Genomic DNA, 22,298 nt, shown 5'->3' with positions numbered 1-22,298 from the left:
TCTTGCTTCTGAATTTTGAGTTCTTGGATTAATTGAATTATGAATTCTGTTGATATTGCAATCTATGAATGGAAATTCGTATGATTCATCAAAGAGGAACAATTACTAATGGAAGTTGGATTTGCTTCTCCGATCTGAATTAGCATTTAGAATTTGGGGATTTCTTAGGGATAAGGAGACCTAATTCTGCAATCCTAAGGTTCTAAGTCTTAATGTAACTTGAAATTGAACTTTACCTAAGGGATTAGGGTGGTTTAGTTGCTTGTTAGGGTCAATGAGTTAAGGGATTAACCTTTGGCTATTAATATGCAAAACTGATTTTCAATTAACTTAGTTCTTGAATGTTCAGAGGCATAATTGAATTAATATTGACATTCTTGTGAAGTAAATTCCTAACTATTCTTCATTCCTATCTCAATCCATCACAACTTTATTACTCTATTTTTACTGCAAGTTTACTTCTCCGTATTGTTTTGGTTATTGCTATTACATGTTACAAATTTCATTCAAAATTCATATGGCTCAAATGGTTATAAGTCTGTGAATTGATACTTGAAATCTAAATTTCCTGTGGAAACGATATTCTGTTCTTAAAAATTACTCATTACTTGCTGCAATCCTAGTGCACTTGCTAGTGTTAGATTGTAAACAACATAATGTGTAATAATAGAATCTAAAATATCTACTCTCATGCATGTATTATCTTCAATTGGATATTTCAGAGCTTCAAAAACATTAAACACTACCTTTTTGTCTTGAACTCTAAGCATAAGCTTTCCTTTTTGTACATCTATTAGAGCTCTCCCTGTTGCAAGGAATGGTCTTCCTAGGATCAAAGGTATATTAGCATCCACCTCCATGTCCAAGATGACAAAATCTGCAAGGAAAATGAACTTATCAACTTTAACCAGTAAATCTTCAACTACTCCATAAGGATAAGTGTAGGATCTATCAACTAGCTGTAGTGTGATATTGGTAGGTTTCACTTCTTCTATCCCTAATATCTTCATGATAGCCAATGGCATTAGGTTAATGCTGGCTCTCAAATCACACAATGCTCTTCCCACAGTGCACTGTCTTATTTCACATGGAATGCTGAATGATCCTGGGTCCTTTAGTTTTTAGGGAAACTTTCTCTTGAGAATGACACTGCATTCCTCTGTTAAAGGTACTGTCTTGTCATGCTCTAGCTTCCTTTTTCTGGAAAGTAGTTCTTTCATAAACTTTGCATATGATGACATCTGCTCCAAGGCCTCTACAAAAGGAATGTTAATATGTAATTTCTTAAAACATTCAGAAACCTTTCAAATTGCTCCTCCTGTTTAGGATTTTAGACCCTTTGAGGATAAGACAGCCTTTTGTATTTTTCTGGATCTATTGGCTTGCAAGCATCTTCAAAGAGTTGCTTTTTTGTCTTCCTCTCAGAATTTGTGGTGCTTCTACTTTTTCTTCTGAATGCTCTCTCTTTAATAATTTGAAATTTCCTTGTTACATATCTTGTTCAATTCTTCTTTCTTCAGCTGCATCACTTGCTTTCTTTTTTCTAGCTTTTGGACTTGTAACTACAGCTCCACTCCTTGTAGTGATGACTTGACATTGCTCCTTAGGATTGATCATAGTATTACTTGGAAATCTTCCTTCATCCCTGCTGAACAATTGTTCAGCTAACTGTCCAATTTGTGTTTCTAGTTTTTTATAGAAACTTCTTGGTTCTTGAAGCTTGTTTAGGTCACCTTCATGAATTGCAGCATGGTCTTGTCCATCTCAGTCAACCTTTCATTCATCGGTTTGGAAAATTTCTGATTTCCTTGAGATTGAGTAGTTGGATTTCTCTAGAAAAAAAGGCAAATTAGAATTAGAGTTCTTGGCAGCAGAATATTGATTATTCCAATTAGAATACTGCTGATTTCTATTATTTGAAAATTGAAATCTAGGAGGAAATGAGGATTGTTGTCTCTGAAAATTGCTTATATAATTCACTTGTTCCTATGTTTCACTTGTAGATGCATCACATGCACCATTTGCATGATTTCCTCCACATAAATTACAATTTAGTTGACTTGTTGGTATGCTTCCTACTTGAAGATTGCTAATTTGTTGAGTTAGGGCAGCTGTAACATCCTATATTTTGATTTAAATAAATGAGGTTTGTTAAAGTATAATTGGAATAGATTTGGATAGAATTTATTTAACAAAAAAAAAAAAAGTGAACAGTAAAACCGCCTATGAACAGTGTCGATGAACAGTAAACCGACTATGAACAGTAAACCGCCTATGAACAGTGAAACCGCCTTTGTACAGTGACGATGACTACATCAATGACATCAGCATGACGTCATGGCTGACGTCACATCCGCATACAGTACGCGTACAATCCGTGTACAGTACGTGTGCACAGTGTTTCCGGCGTGAACAGTTACCGCGAACAGTGTTTCCGGCATGAACAGTAAGGCGGTGAACAGTGTTTCCGGCGGTGAACAGTAACTTCGAAAATTTTCTATAAAAAGGGGGTTGCAGACGAAATTTTCATTTCTTCACTCCTATCCAAGGTTCTCAAAGGTTCTAAAGTCATATCTCGCCATTTTCTCACATACTAAACCTCCTAAACTTAGATTTTTCTTCAGATCTGTGATTCTACGTTCGATCTAAAGGATTACAAGTAAGTTTTTCTAAGTTTGAAGTTAGATTTACCGTTCGTTTCTCTTCTTCTTCTTCTTATAGATGTTCATAATGTTCTTAGGAAAACCTCCGTTCTAGAGTTAAACCTTTGGTTAAATCCTTGTAAAAGCTCTGTTTTGAGGTAAGGGGGGCTCTACTTTATCATTTTGTTATGTTTATTACTTGTATTCTCATAGATCTTGTCATGTATGTGATTATATGTGGAATAATCCCTGTTTTATGAGAAATAATCGGTGAAAAGTGAGAATAATTAGCTGTTTATGTGATTTTATGATGAGTACATGGTGAAATTGTGATATTATGTTCAAATAGGGCATGATAAGGTATATTGAGGATGGTTGATATGATTTTATGATTTTGTGATATAAAATATACGAAGAGATGGATGTTTCATGTTTGAATATATTGTGTTTTATGTAAAAATGATGTGTATTGTGAATGTGCCATGGTTTGATGTATATGATGAAAAGTATGTGGAAATATAATGAAAAATATGTGTAAACATGATAAATGGCATATGTGAACATGTGAATATGCTCAAAAGAGTATGAGATGGAAAAAGATATGATGTAAATAGTTACAGAGATACACTGGGGAAGTGGAAGATGGAGACGATATGGGATATCTTGGGGAAATGCAGGGTGGTGAGTGACATTCAGGATTGTGCACGGAATATTGTGTTCGAATGCACCACATGGCCACACACTCATTTCTCAACTTGACTCCTGACCATTACCTTTGCTAAGGGGCCGTCTATTGCATGCGTTGTATCCGTATTGCATTGGGCCATCCGGCGACTATTTACATGAATGTGTAAGACCTCGAGATAGAGGCATCGGATAACTGTGGCCACAGGGCGCGGTAAGCGCGGATAAAAGTAAAAGAAATTGTGAATCTGTGTAATGTAATGCGCGTTGAGATGAGAATATGCTTTATATAACTTTGTGATATGTAATGTCATGATGTTTTCGTTAATCGTGATAAGATGTGTTTTGTGAAGAATGTATATGTTATGTATGAGTGGTAGGGTAGAGACTCACCCTTACACAACATTTTTCAGGAAACCAGGACGAATAGTACCAGGCTCACAGTGCATGGATGGATGAGAACTGCTATAGGACTTAGTTATTTTGAGTTATGTAATGAATATTTTCAGTTCTATAGCGTTCTTTTGAAAATGTTGTAAAACTACTATTCCTCTTTATTGCTGATGAAAACTTTAGAATCTTTGTTTTCCTAAAGTACTTATGAATTAATGAAATTTTACTCTATGAACCTTATATCATTTCAATGTCTTTTCCTTATTAGAAAGTTTTGAAGGAAAATTTACTTTACCATATTAATTTTTATGAAAATTTATCATGTATTGAGGAAAGAAATATAAGGTGTTACAGCAGCTATTTATTCTTAAAAAATCTGATTTTGTAGCTGGTTCTGTGCAAGAAAGGCTTCCAACACCTTAGCTTCATATCCAGTGTTTCTTCCTTGATTTCTTGAGTTTGAATTTTGGTACATTAAGAATGCCATCATCTCGATAATCCTCTAGGCTTCTTCTAAAGATTTTGTATTTAAGGAACCTCCAACAGCAGCATCAACCATTGTTCTTGTTGATGTATTTATTCCATTGTAGAAAGTTTTCAACTGCATCTAATCTGGAATGCAATGGTGTGGACACCTTCTCAATAATTCCTTATATCTCTCCCACGCTTCATACAATGATTCTCCTTCCTGTTGTACAAATGATGTGATTTCACCCCTTAATTTGGCAGCCTTGGATGGAGGAAAGTATTTGGTTAGAAACTTATTCACAAGTTCTGTCCAAGTTGTTATGCTTGCTTGTGGTTGAGATTGCAACCAGCATTTGGCTTTGTCTCTCAAGGAAAATGGAAATAATCTTAGTCTGATGGCTTCCTCACTAACCCCATTCATTCTGATTGTATCGCATAACTGCAAAAAATTGGAAATGTGTATGTTAGGGTCATCAGAATTTCCACTAGAAAACTGATCCTGTTGGACTAAGTGTAATAAGACATGTTTAATTTCAAAATGGTTGGCTTGGATAGTTGGCCTAATTATAGAAGAATTAGAACCTTCCATGTTAGGAATTGCATAATCCCCTAATGTTCTAATTCTATTTTGCTCTGCCATTTCTATTTCTGGAGTTGGTTGTCTCAAAGGTGTAGGTGTTTTTTTTACTCTAGGAGTGTTCTGAATCCTTGGAGAATGGACAACCTCTAATTCACTATCAGAATCCAAGAAAGTTTCTACTCTAGTCTCTCTTCTTAATCTCCTTAAGGTCATGTCTATATCAGGATCAAAGACCGGAGTTGATTTATTTTTATTTCTACCTCGCATACAAAATTAACAATATAGAAATAGTATGAAGAAAACAGAAAACTAAACTAAATCACAGTATGTAGGTGCAAACTAACTACTACTAACAATATAAATTCTATCCGAAATCAGAACTACATAGATATAGAGTTAACTATTCAATTAATTGCAAACAGAAAAATTCTAAATGTAGTCTAATACTGCAAAAAATTAAAAGAAACTAAGTGCTCAATTTAGCTATCTTTCTGCTACTAATGATATTGAAACTCAAAATTTCCTCGACAACGGCGCCAAAAACTTGTTATACAATTTCTAAACATTAGCAAGTGCACTAGGAATTGCAGCAAGTAATGAGTAATATTTAAGATTAGAGTATCGTCTCCACAGGGAATTAAGAAATCAATTATCAATTCACAGAACAATAACTAGTTGAGCTATAAGAATTTGCAAGAGTTGTAACATTCAGAAAACAAGAAACAAGAACAATTAAAAGGTACAGAACTTGCAGAAAATAGAGAACGAATTTGATGTTGAGATTAGAAATGGATGAATGATAGTTAGGAATTTATTTCACAAGAATGTCAATATCAATTCAATTATGCCTATAAATATTCAAGCAATTGGTTAATTGACAATCAGTTTCTCTTATTAATAGTCAAAGTTTAATCCCTTAAATCGTTGACCCTAACGAGTAACTAAACCATCCTAATCCCTTAGGTGAAGTTCAATTTCAAGTTGCATTAAGACTTAGAACCTTAGGATTGCAGGATTAGGTTCCCTTATCCCTAAGAAATCCCTAATTTTGGTTGCTAATTCATATTAGAGAAGCAAATTCAACTTCCATTGGCAAATGTTCCTCTTAAATTAATCATACAAATTCCCATTCAAAGATTGCAATGACAGCAGAATTAACAACTCAATTAATCCAAGAACTCAAATTTCAGAAGCAAGAAATGAATCAATACATCAATTCAAGGTCCATAAACTCCTAACTACGAAGAATTAAGCAAACATTGTAGCAGAGAAAGAAAAAGAAGGAGAAGAAGAAAAGAAACTCAGAGAAGCCATCTTCATATGCTCCAATCCAATTCCTCTTCTTAGAGCTTCAAGGTTCAACCCTAATCCTCTCTCTCACTCTCTCTCAATGAGAATCTAACAGAATAAATGGAAAATGAAGAAAAGAACCCGAGTTCTAAGCTTATTCTAGTATTTATAGAATTCTCGACTTTGGGCGTTGTCACTTTTCTTCATAAGAGTGGCCACGCAGAGGCTCATGTAGTTTCTGGAAACTGGAACTATCACTTTCGATGATAAGAGTTACAACGCAAGAGGTCGAGTGGTTGCGCGTGATCACTTCGAGAGCAAGACTGACCACGCACAACTTGCCTTGATACACTCCTCTCTGGAACATCCACTTTCGCCAGCAAGAATGGTTACGCGATTCTCGCTAAAATTAAGTCTTCTCTAAAACACTCACTTTCGCCAGTGAGAGTGGTCACGCTGAAGTTTGCTGAATTTTAGTCTTCTTTGGAACATTCATTTTCACTAGTAAAAGTGGTAACGCAGAGCTTGCTATGTCTGAGGCTTCTCTGAAACACTCACTTTTGCCAGCGAGAGTGTTAACGCCTAGTGTGTATTCCCCTTTGATGTCTAGAGTGATCACTTTCATTGACAATAGTGATCACGCCCAGCTTGCATTTCATAATTCTTGTGCTTTGAGTCCATAATTGCTACTCTTCTTCTTCCTTTCCATTGATTTTCCATTTCCATGAACCTTACTTAGATTATTCCTACAAAAACAAGATTAAATTCTTAATTTCTAACCAGAAATCTCACAAATGCTAAAATAATTACATATTAAAAGAAAACCTTAAACCATTCTATTTTTTTGAGTTTTTCTGCTTTTTCTAACATATTTTCCTTATCAAATGGGTTAGAATTATACTAACATATTAGTAAAAATATGGATTCATTAGGTGGCTGATATGGAGAAGATCTTCAATGCGATGGGGTGCCGTGAAGAGAACAGGGTTGCCTATGCTACCTATTTGCTGTGTGGAGAGGCTGAGGACTGGTGGAGGTTTTGTCGGTCAAACCCTGCCATAGGAAGATGGCTATATCCAATGGGAAGCATTCAAGACTATCTTCTCGGGGGTATGAATGTGGGGGAATATGCAACTAAGTTCCAGGAGCTGATGAAATACTGGCCTCATTATCAGCATGGTGATGGAGAGGAGGATCTGTGTGCTTAGTTTGAGCATGGATTGAGGACGAACATCCAGGCTGCAGTTAGTGTGTTTCAACTGACGGACTTGCCCACTCTTATGAGCAAGAGTAGAATCTTTGAGGCTAACTCAAGAGGGAAGACGGTGGACATTAGGGGAGCCGGCCCCGTGAGGCAAGATAGAAGACTCCCTAGGTTCTCAAGGGGACCGTATTTGGGTTCAAACAGCTCTCAGTCTCAAGGGAGTTCATCTCAAGAGAAGAGTAGTGGGAGTGGTTCAGAATCGAGTTCTTTCAGAGGACCACTTAAATACTTCAGGTGTGGAGGGCCACACATGGTGAAGGACTACCCACAGCTGAGGATAACTTGCAACAACTGTAGGAAGTCGGTAGTGCAAGCGTAGCTCATAGGCTTGAATCAAGAGGAAATACGGGGCAAAGTACGGGGTAGAAGCTGAGCACTCCTAGTAGAGTATTTGCTATGAGTGGGGCAGAGGCTTCACAGTCAGAAGAGCTGATCCGAGGTAAATACATTATTAAGGGTCGATTACTTGATGTGCTGTTTGATTCGGGTGCTATGCACTCTTTTATATCTATGGACTATATGAAGAGTCTGGGCTTGTAGTGACTGAATTGCTGTGTAATGTTGTGATGATTACCCCTACGGGTAAGTCAGTTGTGACGTCATGGGTATGCCTGGGGTGTTTGATAATGGTACATGGTAGGGAGTTCGAGGTGGACTTAATTTGTTTACCTCTTTCTTAACTGGATGTAATTCTGGTAATGGATTGGCTTACTGCCAACCATGTGCTGCTGGACTGTAGGGAGAAGACTTTGTTCTTCGGTGCGACAATGGTAGAGGTTCCAAGGCTTATGAGCCAGGGAATGTGGGAGAACGCCATAAACGCCAAGGCTTTCATGGTTATGTTCTCAATGGAAACTGAAAGTGTAGTGGAGCCAAAGTATATTCTGGTGGTGAAGGATTTCTTAGAGGTTTTCCCCAAAGATGTTTCTGAGTTACCCTGAGAGTTTGTTATTGACCTTATTTCGGGGGCAAGTCCGATTTCTGTGGCATCTTACTGGATGTCACCAGTGGAGTTGGCAGATGTTAAGAAGCAGGTGGAAGACTTGTTGCAGAAAAGGTTTGTGAGACCGAGCGTGTCACCATGGGGAGCACCAGTGATCTTGGTGAAGAAGAAAGATGGAAGCATGAGGATGTGTGTAGATTATCGGCAGTTGAACAAAGTAACAGTCAAGAACAAGTATCCGCTTCCAAGGATTGACGATTTGATGGATTAGTTGAGGGGAGCCGTAGTGTTCTCGAAGATCGATTTGAGATCAGGATACCATTAAATCTGAGTGAAGAATGAGGATGTGCCTAAGACAGCGTTCAGGACGCGGTATGGTCACTATGAGTATTTGATGATGCCGTTTGGGGTGACCAATGCACCTGCGGTGTTCATAGACTACATGAACAGGATCTTCCATGAGTTTTTGGATAAGTTTGTGGTGGCGTTCATTGATGACATCCTAATTTATTCAAAGACTAAAGAAGAGAATTTTGAGCACTTGAGGATTGTTCTACAAATTTTGAGAGAGAGGCAACGATATACAAAGTTTTCTAAGTGCGAATTCTGTCTGACGGAGATCCAATTTTTGGGCCATGTGGTGTCAAAGGAAGGTATCATGGTAGACCTGCAAAAGTGGAAGCAGTGGTTGAGTGGCCGAGGCCAACAAATGTGACTGAAGTCTGCAATTTTTTGGGATTGGTGGGCTATTATAGGAAATTCATTGAGGGATTCTCTAAGATAGTGTTACCCTTAACGAAGCTAACCCGCAAGGGAAAGGAGTTCAAGTGGACCAAGAGGTGTGAAGCTAGTTTCTTGGAGCTGAAGATAAGGCTGACTTCGGCGCCGATGTTAACGTTGCCCAACCCAGAAATTTGATGTGTATTGTGATGCATCCAGGCAAGGACTTGGTTGTGTTTTGATGCAAGATGGGCAAGTGGTCGCCTATGTCTCAAGGCAGTTGCACCCGCATGAAGTCAACTATTCGAATCACGATCTGGAATTGGCCGGAGTGGTGTTTGCTCTTAAGGTATGGAGGCATTACCTATATGGAGCGAGGTTTGAGGTATTCAGTGACCACAAAAGTTTGAAGTATCTATTTGACCAAAAGAAACTAAATATGCGGCAGAGGAGGTGGATGGAATTCCTCAAGGACTACGACTTCACATTATCTTACAACCCTGACAAGGCAAATGTGGTAGCTGATGCGTTGAGCAGGAAATCATTGCACGTGGCAGCAATGATGGTGAAAGAAATGGAGTTAATTGAGGAGTTTCGGGACATGAACTTAGCCATGGAAGTGAGACTAGGGAGCTTATATTGCCAAGCGACGACGATTCATAATGACTTTTTGGTGTACGTCCGAGATGCTCAGCAAGGAGATGTCTTCCTGCAAGACATGATGAGACAGAAGGATGAGGGAAAGGACTTGTAGTTTCACCGTGATGAGAACGAGGTGGTTAAGTTCCGGAACTGAGTGTGCATTCCTCAAGTGGATGAGCTTAGACAGATGGTGCTTGAGGAAGCACATAAGAGCAGGATGAGTTTTCTCCCCGATGTAACTAAAATGTATTAGAACCTCTAGAAGAGTTTTTGGTTAAATGGTATAAAGAGAGACGTGGCTGAAATGTGGCTAAATGCCTAATTTGCCAAAAGGCGAAGGTAGAACACCAGTGTCCACCTAGATTGTTATAACCGCTAAAGATCCCTGAGTGGAAGTGGGATAGCATTTCCATGGACTTTGTTTCTGAGCTGCCTAAGACTAGGAACAACCATGATGCCATCTGGGTAATAGTGGATCGATTGACCAAGGCTGCACACTTTCTCCCGATCAACATGAAGTATAAATTGGAGCAACTTGCGGAGTTATATGTGCAGGAGATAGTCAGGCTGCATGGAGTGCTGACTAGTGTGGTGTCAGATAGAGATATGAGGTTTACCTCGAGGTTTTGGGAGAGCTTGCAACGGGCGTTGGAGACTAAGTTGAGATTGAGCTCGACTTATCACCCACAGACTGACGGTCAAACTGAATGGACCATCCAATCCCTAGAGGACTTGTTGAGGGCTCACACTCTTGATAGTGAAAGTAGCTATGTCCAAGGCTAATTTGTCTATAAACCTTGCGTGTAAATACTCTTACTATTGAAAGTAGCTACGCGCAAGGCAAATTCACACAGAACACATGTGCGTGACACTCTTGCTAATGAAAGTGTTTACGCAAAATAACAAAATTTTGGAAACCACTTTCAAGTGTCAACTTTGGACGTTTGGAGTTCCTACTTCAGTCTTAGAAGCTTCTAGAAGGCTTTCCACGTTATTACTTAGTGATTAAAGTGTCAATATGGAAGAAGGCGAAAAAATTATAAAAAGCGGTTAGAAGTTCATATTTGTAAAGCTTTTTTCATTTCTTTCATTTTCATACCTTAGGAGAGTTAGAGAGGGAGATTGGGGGTGACTTCTAAGCTTTGGACCTTGAGAAATTAGGCTGGGGATTGGATTTATGAAGAAATTGTACAACTCCTCTTCTCCTACTCTTTCTTTCTCTTTTTCTTTCAAGAACATGTTTTGATTTCTTTTTGTTATAGACTAATGGATTCGATTTTGATATTGTAAATTAATTGTGGATCTGAATTTTAAGATCTTGATTGTATTGAACGTTTAATTGTTTCCTTAATGCAATTCTTGAATAAGCTAGTCAATTGAATTGAACCTAAAGGATTTTCATCAATGGAAGTTGAGTTAATTTGTCTGATCTGAATTGAATGTCAAGGTTATGGAGATCTTAGGGATAAGAATTCGTGATCTCTTAATTTCTAATGCCTAATGCAATGTTTGACTGAATTACACATAGGGAATTAGGGTAGTTCAGTTAGATATTAGGATCAATGAGGCAAGGAATTGTTGTAACATCCTTATTTCATTTTTCGTTAAGTTATGTTTATTTAATATTAAGTAACATTCGAGTGCATTTAGAAGGGAGTATAAAGGATTTTTGTAAGGATTGTGATGGAGAAGATCTCGCTAAGGTGAGGTAAATCTCGCCCAGGCGAGATTGAACGTGTAGAAATATCTTGTTGTAGGGCTATCTCGCTCAAGCGAGATAAGATAAATGTTGCCTAACTGTCACCTCGCCTAGGCGAGAGTAATCTTGCTTAGGCGAGCTGGAGTTTTCATCCAGGCGAGATGGGTCGCTCAGGCGAGAATGCACAAGAGAAATACCATGCTCTTTAGACATCATCTCGCTCAGGAGAGATGGGTCTTGCTCAAGCGAGCATATCAAAAAAGAGGGTGCGAGACCACTGCCTGCATATCTCGCTCAGGCGATAGACCCGCCACTCAAGCGAGATGTCCCTTGCTCAAGAGAGAACGGGCAGGGTTGAGGGATATCTAAGAGATTTCTCGCATGAGAAATTCATTCTATTTCAAACTCACGTTCTTCTCTCAAGTTTTCTCTGATATCTCTCTTCCTTTTACCTAGATAAAAGCCTCAAAAACTTCGTTTTCTCTTCAAAGTTGAACTTGGACATTGGAGCAAATTGACTCTAAGTAAGTTTCTTCTTATTACACTTAAGTTTCTCCGATTATTTTCCTATTTTTGTTTCTTAAGGATATCTCTTGGTGTTCAGGAGAACTTCCATAGTTGACTCTCGATCCTTTTCAATATATCTCTGTGAGCTCATCATCGAGAAAAGGAGAGCTCTATTTGATCGTTATCCTATAATATTTATTTTATGCTCATAGAGCACTCTTATATGAATATGGTATAAGAATAGATGATTGAGATACCTGTTGTGTGGAGTATGAATGAAAATATGTTTGTTTGATTGTTTAGACTGATTAATTGGCTGGGTCAAATGGCTGATATATGCTTACTTGCATTGTATGATGAGTACTTGATATGGAACTTGCTGAGTGATTTTGTGTGATTTTTTGAAATATATTCGAGTAAAATGATATAAGGTACGATGTTGATATCAAATGATTTATGGTTGAAATTGTATCAATGAATGTATGCATGGAATGGACTTAGTCTAGAAGTACTTGACTAAGCACGATTTGATGAGTGAGAAAGAGAATAATTTGAGAATGACCTAGGAGTCGGATATGAATTTGATCTAGTGTGAATAGTTACAAAGATACACTGGGGGGTATAGAGTCCGGAGACAATGAAAATTTGGGAAAAACGTAGGTTGGTGAGCGACATTCGCGTATGTGTACACACTCTTTATGAGAGCAAATGCGTCACATGGCCTCACACTTGTTTCCTTACTAGACTCCTGACTATGCCTTTACTAAGGAGCTGATCATTGTACATGTTGTATCTGTGTGCATGGGCTAACCGGTGACTATTTACCCAGTTGAGTAAGACCTCGAGAAGTGTTGGAGGCATTGGTATTTGTGATCACAGTGCATTAGGAGTGTGCGTTGGAATAAGAGGAAGGAAAATAGATAATGAATTGTTGATTGTTATGTGTGATGTGAATATGAATTCATGAAATTGAATATGTTGTATTTATGTTAAAATTATGATTTTTTTTATGCTAAGTGTTTGCAAATGGATGGAATAGACACTCATCCTTACTAATAATTTCAAGGAATCAGGATGACAGAGCCTCAAGGAAGGATTAGATTAATAGATAGTTCTGTACATTTTAGGTTAAATTATGTATTCAATGAGTATCAGAGGGTAAATTATTTTAAATTTGCTGTACTTGTAGATGATGAACCTAGGGTTTTTGTTATGATAGAAATGGATTACTCTTGTAGTGTTCCTTTTGACTTTCCTAGGAGTAGAATACACCGGACTCTCTGTGTATATATGCATAGAGGCACAGTTAAAACTCTTGTAGCCCTCATGTATCTATTTACCTACCATGACCACAACTCTCTTGGAAGACCGTTTAGATGGACCTTTAAGCGCATCACTAATATAAAGATTAAAGCTGATTTGGGTGATCATTACCTGAGATTAGATGAGGATCTTGATTTGGAAGACCTAGTTGAGATAGAGAGTTGGGACGCTGGAGATGAGTAGGACTGATCTTCAGTAGTTGGTTTTGGAGAAATTGCTCTAGGACTTATACTTGTTTGTTGGATTGTAAATATTATGATTATGTATGTATTGTGTTAAGTACCATTCATTTTGACAACAGTTTGTATAGTTTGATGCTAATGTATGTAATTTATATTTAGATTTTCCAAATTGAAGAATACTTAGTGCAATCGTGATGTTTATTTATTCTTCACAATATTTATTATTATTGTTATATTAGTATTGTCAGTTTTAAAATTTCCATTTATATATAGAACTTAGAGAAAATTTTCAGAAATTTGCTATAAACAATTCATTAAATTCATCAAACGATATTTTGTATTAAATGATTAAGAATGATTTATACATTGTATGAATTTTGAGATAAGGATGTTACAATTGTCCTTTGATTAATCTAGTGAAATTGATTATCAATCAATTAAGGAACTTAGAATTCAAATCTACTTCAGTTTTACAATTGATAAAGAAGTGAAATCAATCATAACTTCATTCACATATTATTTTATTTCTAAATTCGTATCTTTGTTTTGGTGTAGATTTTTAATTTCTGCACTTTATTGCTTTTGTTTGTTAAATGATTCAAAATTTCTACAAATTCATTTAGCTCAACTAGTTATTGATTTGTAATGTGGTAATTGATAGACCTTATATCTGAGGATGATACTTGGGACTCACATTGATTTCCAAATTTTATTACTTACTATAACTACCTAGTACACTTGCTAGTTAGTATTCTCTAATTTTTGTGACACAAAGACCGCAAGAAACATGAAGTGAAGTGAAGTGAAGTCAAGAGTTGACCATCTTAAAGCTTTTGGGAGCATAGCATATGTTCATGTATTCAACTAAGGAATATCCAAGCTTGATGACTTTTGTGTGAAGTATGTGTTCATTGGTTATGATACAAACTCAAAAGATTACAAATTATACAACCTAAGCAATGGAAAAATAGTAGTGAGTCAAGATATTGAATTTGATAAAGCTTAGAATTAGGAGAGGAAGAAAACACTCATAACTTTTTTCCATACTTTAAAGAAGGAGATCAAGGAGGCCAAGTAAATGGGTTTTCTATTCCACTTCTTTCACCAACTCATGAAATCTCATCATCTTCTAAAAAAGGTTCGAGTGAAAGGTCTAAAAAACATGAGAAGTCTCCAAGAATATATAAGTAAATTAAAATGATAAATGATTTCTTTTATTTGTTTATTGAGTGAACCTTTGTATTTTGATGAAACTATGAAAGACCAAAGGTAGAGAAAATTCATGAACGAAGAAATCAAAGTCATTAAGAAGAATGACACTTGGAAACTATCAAATCTTCCTTAGGGTTATAAAGCAATTGAAGTATAATGGGTATTTAAAATTAAAAAAATGCCAATAGATAGGTAGAAAAGTTACTGAAGGCTATAGGCAATACGGTGTTGATTATGATAAAGTAGTTGTACATGTTGTTTGCATGGAAACAATTTGTCTTCATATCTCTTTGATAGTTCAAATAAAATAGAAATTTTTTCAAATTCATGTCAAATCGACATTTTTTAAGTAACATAATTTTTTAGAAAAAATGGACTAGTCAGTTAGAGAGCTTCTAGAACTCTATTTAAAATCAACAACATTTTTTAAATGTGTAAATGTTAGATATAATGTCTATAATTAATTTTGAGCTTGTCAAATTGATTAGACAACTTTTGTTCTATGAAACAATGATTATAAAAAAATCCTAATTATTTAGAGAACTCATCTAAATGATTGTATATATTTTAGACTATTTATATTTTAAAAGATCTTTTAGAGTCTATTTACAAAAGAAAAACATAGAAAAATGATTATATAGCATCTTCTCATAAAAAAAAATTGTAGTCCTTGTTTCTCTTGAACTTATTATATATATCTTTTAGCTATATAGCTTTAATTTGTATCATCTATTCTTAATGGAGAGTTTTTTTAGAGATTCTTTTTCTTTTTATATGTGAAAAGGTGAGAAATTCTCTTAATGCAAAGATAGAAAAACTATTGAAAGAAGAATTTAAAAAAAAATTTATAAACAGTATTTAGATACTAAATACAAGTCATAAGTGATTGATATATAGCCGAATTAAGATAAATTAAGTTTACACTTTTTAAAAAGGCTAAATATCCTTCTCCCATGATAATCGAATCATATATTATTAGGAAGAAATTGTTTTTAAGAATACAAAGCCATTGTTCTTTGAAATTAATTACAAAAATATTTGTAAAAATATTAAAACCTCAATTGAACTCCCCGTCGTGAGTTTTGAGGTCACTTGGTAGTAAAACTAAACTAAAATAGTGGTACAAAAATTTTGTCTATAAGAAGTCCCTAATCTTGGCTCTTTAACCCCAAAGGAAAACAAAAATATATGAGGGTGGATCCCGTAACATGATTGATGAAGCATTGTTAATAAATTTTTTAATAATGTTGTCTCATTAATCTAAAATTCGATGCACCCATATATTTGTAGTCATCTCTACAATCCCAATTTGCTTTGTTCGGGACCAGCAATACAATTTAAAAAAATAAGTTTATAGATTTACTCGGCAGTAAATAAACCAATTAATTAGTCTGATATATAAAAGCCACAATGTCACGTTCCCTCGTGTTCTCTCCTCTCTTTTATTTTCCTACGGAAGGTAAACGTAGAATAGAAAGTAGATGAAATCAAGTAAAACATGACTTAAATCACAAGTGAAGAAAATACAGTAAGTCATATGATTTCCAATTATTAGGCCACAAAGGAACTGAAAAAGAAGAGGAAGAGAAAACACTTCCATCGTTCCCCTTTCTCAGTAAGCGCTATTAAATGAAAGGGTAACAGGACAATTTCTGTTGAGCAATTCTTCTATCATTTGCAGCGCAATTCTCTCCTCCTCATCCATCTGCCTTCTCACAAGTTCTTGCCTTGCCACTTGTTGAGACTGTTCACGTTCAGAAAACGAAGAAGAAGAAGGTAGAGAACTATCACCATCTTCATTGGCTCTCTTTTTCCCCAACTGAACCATCATCACCCAATTCGAATCAGAACGCTGGCCCGCACGTTTTTGCCACACTCCAATGTGGGAATTCTCGGTGTCGAGCCTCAGGCATGTCATAGAAGGGGAGGGAAGTTTCCCGCATTTTCGAAGCTTCGCGTGAAGAATCTCTTCCATTTCCTTTGAGATAGATGGGGTTTCTTCTGCGGTTTTTGGTGTTTCGAGTATTGGGAAATTTGTTTTCGCATTTCGCCCACTCATCAATATAGCTGCTTGGTCATATGCTCGTGCCGCTTCTTCCGCTGTATCAAACGTGCCTAGCCACACCCTCCTCTTCCTGTTTCATGTCCCATCCGTATAAAGTTTTATTTCATTTGTAATAATAAATATACTTTTTATATACAGCTCTCAAATTGCACATGAAAAGTAAATAAATAATAGTTTTCTTAAGGTCTATTCAAAGTATATATAATAAAAATTTAACATAGTATTTTTTATTAAAAATTATAACGTTTAATATTAATTGATTAGATTTTGTTACATGATTTTACTAAAAGTTGAAAACAGAGATACAATCGCTTTAGTTGCTAAGTTTAATTTGTAAATTTTTTTAGAAAATGTTATTTATTTTATTTCGTCTGCTGGTTACATTTTGTAAAATTTGAGTTTATGGCGAGGATTTTGTGAAACGAAGGTATAAGTATGTAACGGTTATAATTGCTGCGCGAAAATGGGAATTTCCAAGAGAAAACAGAGGGTGAAAGAGGAGAGGATTATGTGTGAATAAATTTCTAACTCGTGAGCTTACGAAAGATGAAGAGGGGGCGGAGCTTACAGAAGTGGGTGGCGAATTTCGGATACCCATGAACCCCAATGACGCTGCCTGACACCTCTGAACTTCCTTGATTGCACCATGATGGTTTCGTTATCGCTGGAGAGAGAAAGGGATATGCTTCACCCAATTTTGATTTCGCAGTGTTTATAATAAGTACACAAGGAATAGAATGCCTAGATATAAAGGGAGAAAAGTAAGACGAGGGAAGTGAGTTTAATCAAAAGAGGGGGCCATCTAAAAGGCTTCTTTTGCTGAAATTAAACATGGTCACCAAATCCTTCCCTCAAAAGTAACTCTTCAATTAATGCTGGTGTTTGAGTTGCTGTCCACTCATCCCAATCTTTACACTTCTAGATGTAAAATTAACGTTCAACATCTATTGGGATTATTAATTGAAATAAAATTTTAATTTTGATTAACACAAAACAAAATACTTAAATTTTACTCCTAATTCCTTAATTTTACTGTCCCTTTGGGTAACAAGCGTCGGCTTTGTGCTATTATGATAAGCAGATATCAATTTGAAAATACCAGAGGTCTATGCTATCATTGTATACATAGGGAATGACCATAATTTTTCATGCACAAGAAATCCTGGAAAATTTCGTTTGCTCTGGTCGTTCTTGCACCTAAACCTACTCAAACTACTGGGCTAATTTACAAGCCAAACACAAGGGTTAAAATATCGTTAATATCTATAATGTATATTCTTGCAAGTTCAAATTGTTAGGGGATCAGACAGCACATGTAATACATGAAAGCGGAAGACTAATGACGAAGTTGACACCCAGTCGGATTCTATTATTTGCCATTATTATGTACTAAATTCAAATTATTACACAATGGCTAACTTGCTGTAAAGGGCTAAATTCAAAGGTGGTTGGTGAAGATAATTATATCAAGTTATATGGTAGTTCGTACATAAAAGTCCGAAATCACAGTTTAATATCCACATCTAGTACGAGAGTTATGACAACTGATTTTATTTTCATTTAACTATATATAAAATGTCCACGAGTAATTTATTCGTTTTCGTAAGGAAAAAGTGGGTCTAAACTATAATGTAACTTTTAAATGGACGTCGGAAAATTTTATTCCCTTGAGTAAATTTAAATGATTCGGCTTCGTAGAGACTTAAAGTGACTTTTAAACATTAAAGTATCGTAAAAGCGAAAAAGAAGGAAGAGGATGTTGAAAAGATGAAGTAGACGTGGACGAACTAGAATGGTGATCATGAAACGAGAGTTGCAATTAAGGATATATATGTTACGGGTTCAAGAGCCAAAGGATGTAATTGAAAATTGAATTATGGAAGACAAGTGGCGAACATGGGTTGTGGGAGAGGAGTCAACTTTGGTGGTGTTGGATGCTAATCGACACATCCTCCTTAATAAAGAGAACTTGGTTTTTATAAAGTCATCGATCAAAAAGTGTCTTTCAAGTTTAAAAAAATTTAAAATTAATCTTTACTTGCAATTTGCGATTGTCACTAACTCAAAAATTTAAGTGGTTAAACAATCATCAATACAGAATGAATAAATTTTCACATCATATATATATTTAAGAAATATTTCTCCCTGAAAATATAATATTTTATTATTTCAGTCTCTAAAACTTTAATTCATTTTAATTTATAAAAGTTATATAAATATTTATGCTTTTTCATCTTTGACAATAAATTAAAATCATATTATTTTTATTAAATATAAAAAATAAAAACAAATATACTTTTATAAAATCTAAAATCTAATAATATTCATAACTAAAATTACATTTAAATTAATATTTAAAATATTATATTTATGATTACACACGTTTTAACCGTTAATGTATAATTGAATTTTAAATAATTCACATGTGAGAAAATACAGCTAGTTAAGTATCTCTTTACTTACATTGAATGACTAAACATGACATAAATCTAAATTTTATAACTTGCACATAAACTAGGGAATGAAGTATGATCATAAATTTTTTAAAATAAAAAATAAAAGAAAAAATGATTTTTTTTGTTATAATATGAACTTGAATGAGATATTTGACTGTCATAAAAAATTGAAGATGTATCATTGATTGATCTAGCATGAAATGCTTTCTTTTGATATATGTGTAAGGTGAACTAAGTCTAAGTATGCTCTAATTTAGACAATTCAATCAAAGAGAGAGAGAGGGGTAAGAAAAACTTCCCCTATCAATAGGGGTAGTTGGTCAATCCAAAAGTGGTCTTCTCTTGTGCATGTTCTTGCAAGTTCTCATGAAAAACCTTGAGTTGATGCCTATTAACCTTGAAGTTCCTTTGAGATCTGATATCTTGAAGTTCAACAACACCATAAAAAAAAATATTATCAACAAGAAGGGGACCATCTCATCTAGATCTTAATTTACTAGGCATCAACTTAAGTCTATAATTATATAACATGATTTTTTCATCAATATGAAATTCTTTACGCCCTATTATCTTATCATAAAAAGTCTTGGTGCGCTTCTTGTAGATGTTTCATATGCTTCCTTACAAATCTCCTCCAAAATTTGAAATTGAAGCTTTCTATGTAAACCAGCTGCCTCCATATCCAAATTGCATCACTTGATCGCCTAGAATGCCTTATGTAACACCTTAAATTTTATTTCTAAAATAAATAAATTTCGTAAAAATGGAAATAATAAATTTTCATTCAAATGATTTCCAAAGTATGGTTCAACAAAATATTCCAAAATAATAAGTGTTTATAAATTTTGATCAAGGAAACTGCTACAGGACTAATTCAAGTACATTAAAATTCTAAAATAAAATTTGAGAGTCCTATAGCAGTATCATCCATTCCCTCACTAAGTCCGGTGTTGATCGTCTTGGTCACTTGAAAAATAAATGTAAAAGTGAGTACTTTACACTATCCAACACACAATCAAATATAGTCTCACCTTGCACATGCATCGCATCATTTTAAATACAATTGACCCAGGTATAATCACAAGCAACAATATCAAGTAATTCATTTCATTTCACAACCGGTGCGTTCACTACACCAACAACAATATTTCATGCACAAGTGCACTCGCTGCACTTAGCCATGCTCATTGTGGCACTGTGATCACAGTTTCACACCATGGATGGTCGCTGGTTACCCCTGCCTTGGCAATCGCGTGGTCAGGAGGAGAGTGTGTGGCCTGTAGTGCACCCACGTTCACTGTTGGTGTCACCACCACTCTTTCTTTCTCGAGGTATTTCTACCGTCCCCATCTTTTACACCACCAGTGTATCGCTGAACCATTCTTAGCATCAGTACAACAAAATTTAACATGCCCTATTCACACACTTTCAATTGTACACAATACTCATATTTGTATATGGCACTCAGACCTATATTCATTCACATTACACGGCATTCAGGCCCATAATCATTTACAGTACACGGCACACAGGACCATATTCATTTACATTTATTAAATCACCAATCAATGGTATTTCATAATACCCAATCACCCACAATGGTTCAACTAACTCATCACACATCACATTGCATTCAAACATACAATAATTTCCATCAAAATACACGTTTTCTACCCTCTATCTCAGCTACATTACAATATTTAACAGAATAAATGGAAATTAAACACAATGAGATAAGGTAGAGTCCTCCCTTACCTCAATTCGAAGACCCACAACGTGAATCAACACTAGAATCGTCCCCCACACAGGTTTCGTCCTAATTACATGGAGAATTTCTATGAGAATTAAAAGAGAACCATGAAAATAGAGAATGGGGTTGAGAAACCAAAACCCTAACCATAAAACTTCCCTCCAAACACCTCAAACGTGAATCCAACCTTCAATCTTACTCTCAAATGGCTTTGGAGGTCATTTAATTGGTGAAATAAGGCTTGAATTTAGAAAATTGAAGAAATTTTGAAGGGAGATATAAGAAATGAGATTTACAAACTGTAAACCCCTTTAAATCCCTTCCTGGTTGCAAAGTCCCCTTACTGCAGTGACACTTTCTCTTGCTACAGCGAAAATCTCAGAGAAAACTACGCCTTGATTTTTTGCACAATCTTGCTATAGCGAGACTGCACCCAGAAATGCACTCCAAACTGTCGCTCTCTCGCTACAACGAGAAGGCAACAGTTTCACGCCTTCCTCCTAGGGCCCTCTCGCTACAGTGAGGCATCTCTTGTTACACCTTATGCTCCACCTATACTGGTAGATGACATGTCTTGCCAAAGATTACCCAATAAGGAGACATTCCTATAGGTGTCTTGTAGGCAGTCCTGTAAGCCCAAAGAGCTTCCTCCAAGCGCATGCTCCAATCCTTCTTATTGGGTTGGATAGTCTTCTCCAAGATTTGCTTAATTGTCCGATTGGAGATTTCTACTTGTCCGTTATTTTGCGGGTGGTATGGTGTGGAAACTCTATGCACAACCCCAAACTTTCGAAGTAAGGCATTCAATGTGCGATTGCAAAAGTGTGATCCCTAGTCACTGATCAATGCTTTAGGGAAGCCAAACCTGCAGAAAACATATGGTTTGACAAAATCTACAATAATACAAGCATCATCAATACAAGTGGCCTTTATCTCCACCCACTTGAAGACATAGTCCATTACTAACAAAATATAAACAAAACCAAATGAAACAAAAAAAGGACCCATAAAATTTATACCCCATACATCAAACACCTCAAAGAAAAGAATAAGTAGTTGGGGCATCTCATTCCTGCACAAGATATTCGCAGTCCTTTGGCATTGCTCGCTTGTGTTACAAAAAGTGTGTGCATTTCGAAACATAGTAGGTGATGAATCCACATTTTGCTAATATTTTAGTTATCTTTTCAATAGATTTTTAATAGAAAAATGAAGTTACAAAATGTAAATACCATAAAAATGTTGTTTCTGTTATTAATTTCAAATTTATCTAAATTTAGTTCAATTTACATAGTTTTATAATTTTCTTTTGAAAATATACTGATTGGAATAATTGTGTAGGAAATTCTGGGCAAGGATCCATGGAATTTGAGCTTTTAAGAGAAAACTAGGTAGAAGTAATCACTTCTACCACCCAAAGTAACTATTCTAGCAAACACTCTCTAAAGGCCAAGTGAAAGTAATCACTTTCAGCATTC

General features: G+C 35.7%; 1 protein-coding gene and 1 non-coding gene across 2 annotated transcripts; one reads left to right on the top strand and one right to left on the bottom strand.

The window, feature by feature from the left end:
* The first annotated feature begins 4,336 nt into the window (after window positions 1-4,336).
* On the top strand, window positions 4,337-4,443 carry LOC113848721. The gene has a single exon (XR_003501981.1). It is a non-coding gene; the product is annotated as a small nucleolar RNA R71 (small nucleolar RNA).
* An 11,718-nt stretch (window positions 4,444-16,161) lies between these two features.
* LOC113874173 (ethylene-responsive transcription factor WIN1-like) lies at window positions 16,162-17,262 on the bottom strand. Its single transcript, XM_027512396.1, has 2 exons — window positions 17,183-17,262; window positions 16,162-16,684 (listed from the first exon to the last, which is right to left on the bottom strand). Exons 1-2 carry the CDS (start codon window positions 17,260-17,262, stop codon window positions 16,162-16,164), a joined length of 603 nt encoding a protein of 200 aa, XP_027368197.1.
* Between the last annotated feature and the right edge of the window lie 5,036 nt (window positions 17,263-22,298).

Source organism: Abrus precatorius, unplaced genomic scaffold (assembly GCF_003935025.1).
Source record: "Abrus precatorius isolate BTA unplaced genomic scaffold, Abrus_2018 Scaffold8, whole genome shotgun sequence".
In the NCBI taxonomy this organism is placed as follows: domain Eukaryota; kingdom Viridiplantae; phylum Streptophyta; class Magnoliopsida; order Fabales; family Fabaceae; genus Abrus; species Abrus precatorius.
Note: the sequence above shows the minus strand (reverse complement) of the source record. Positions and strands in the feature narration are given on the sequence as shown.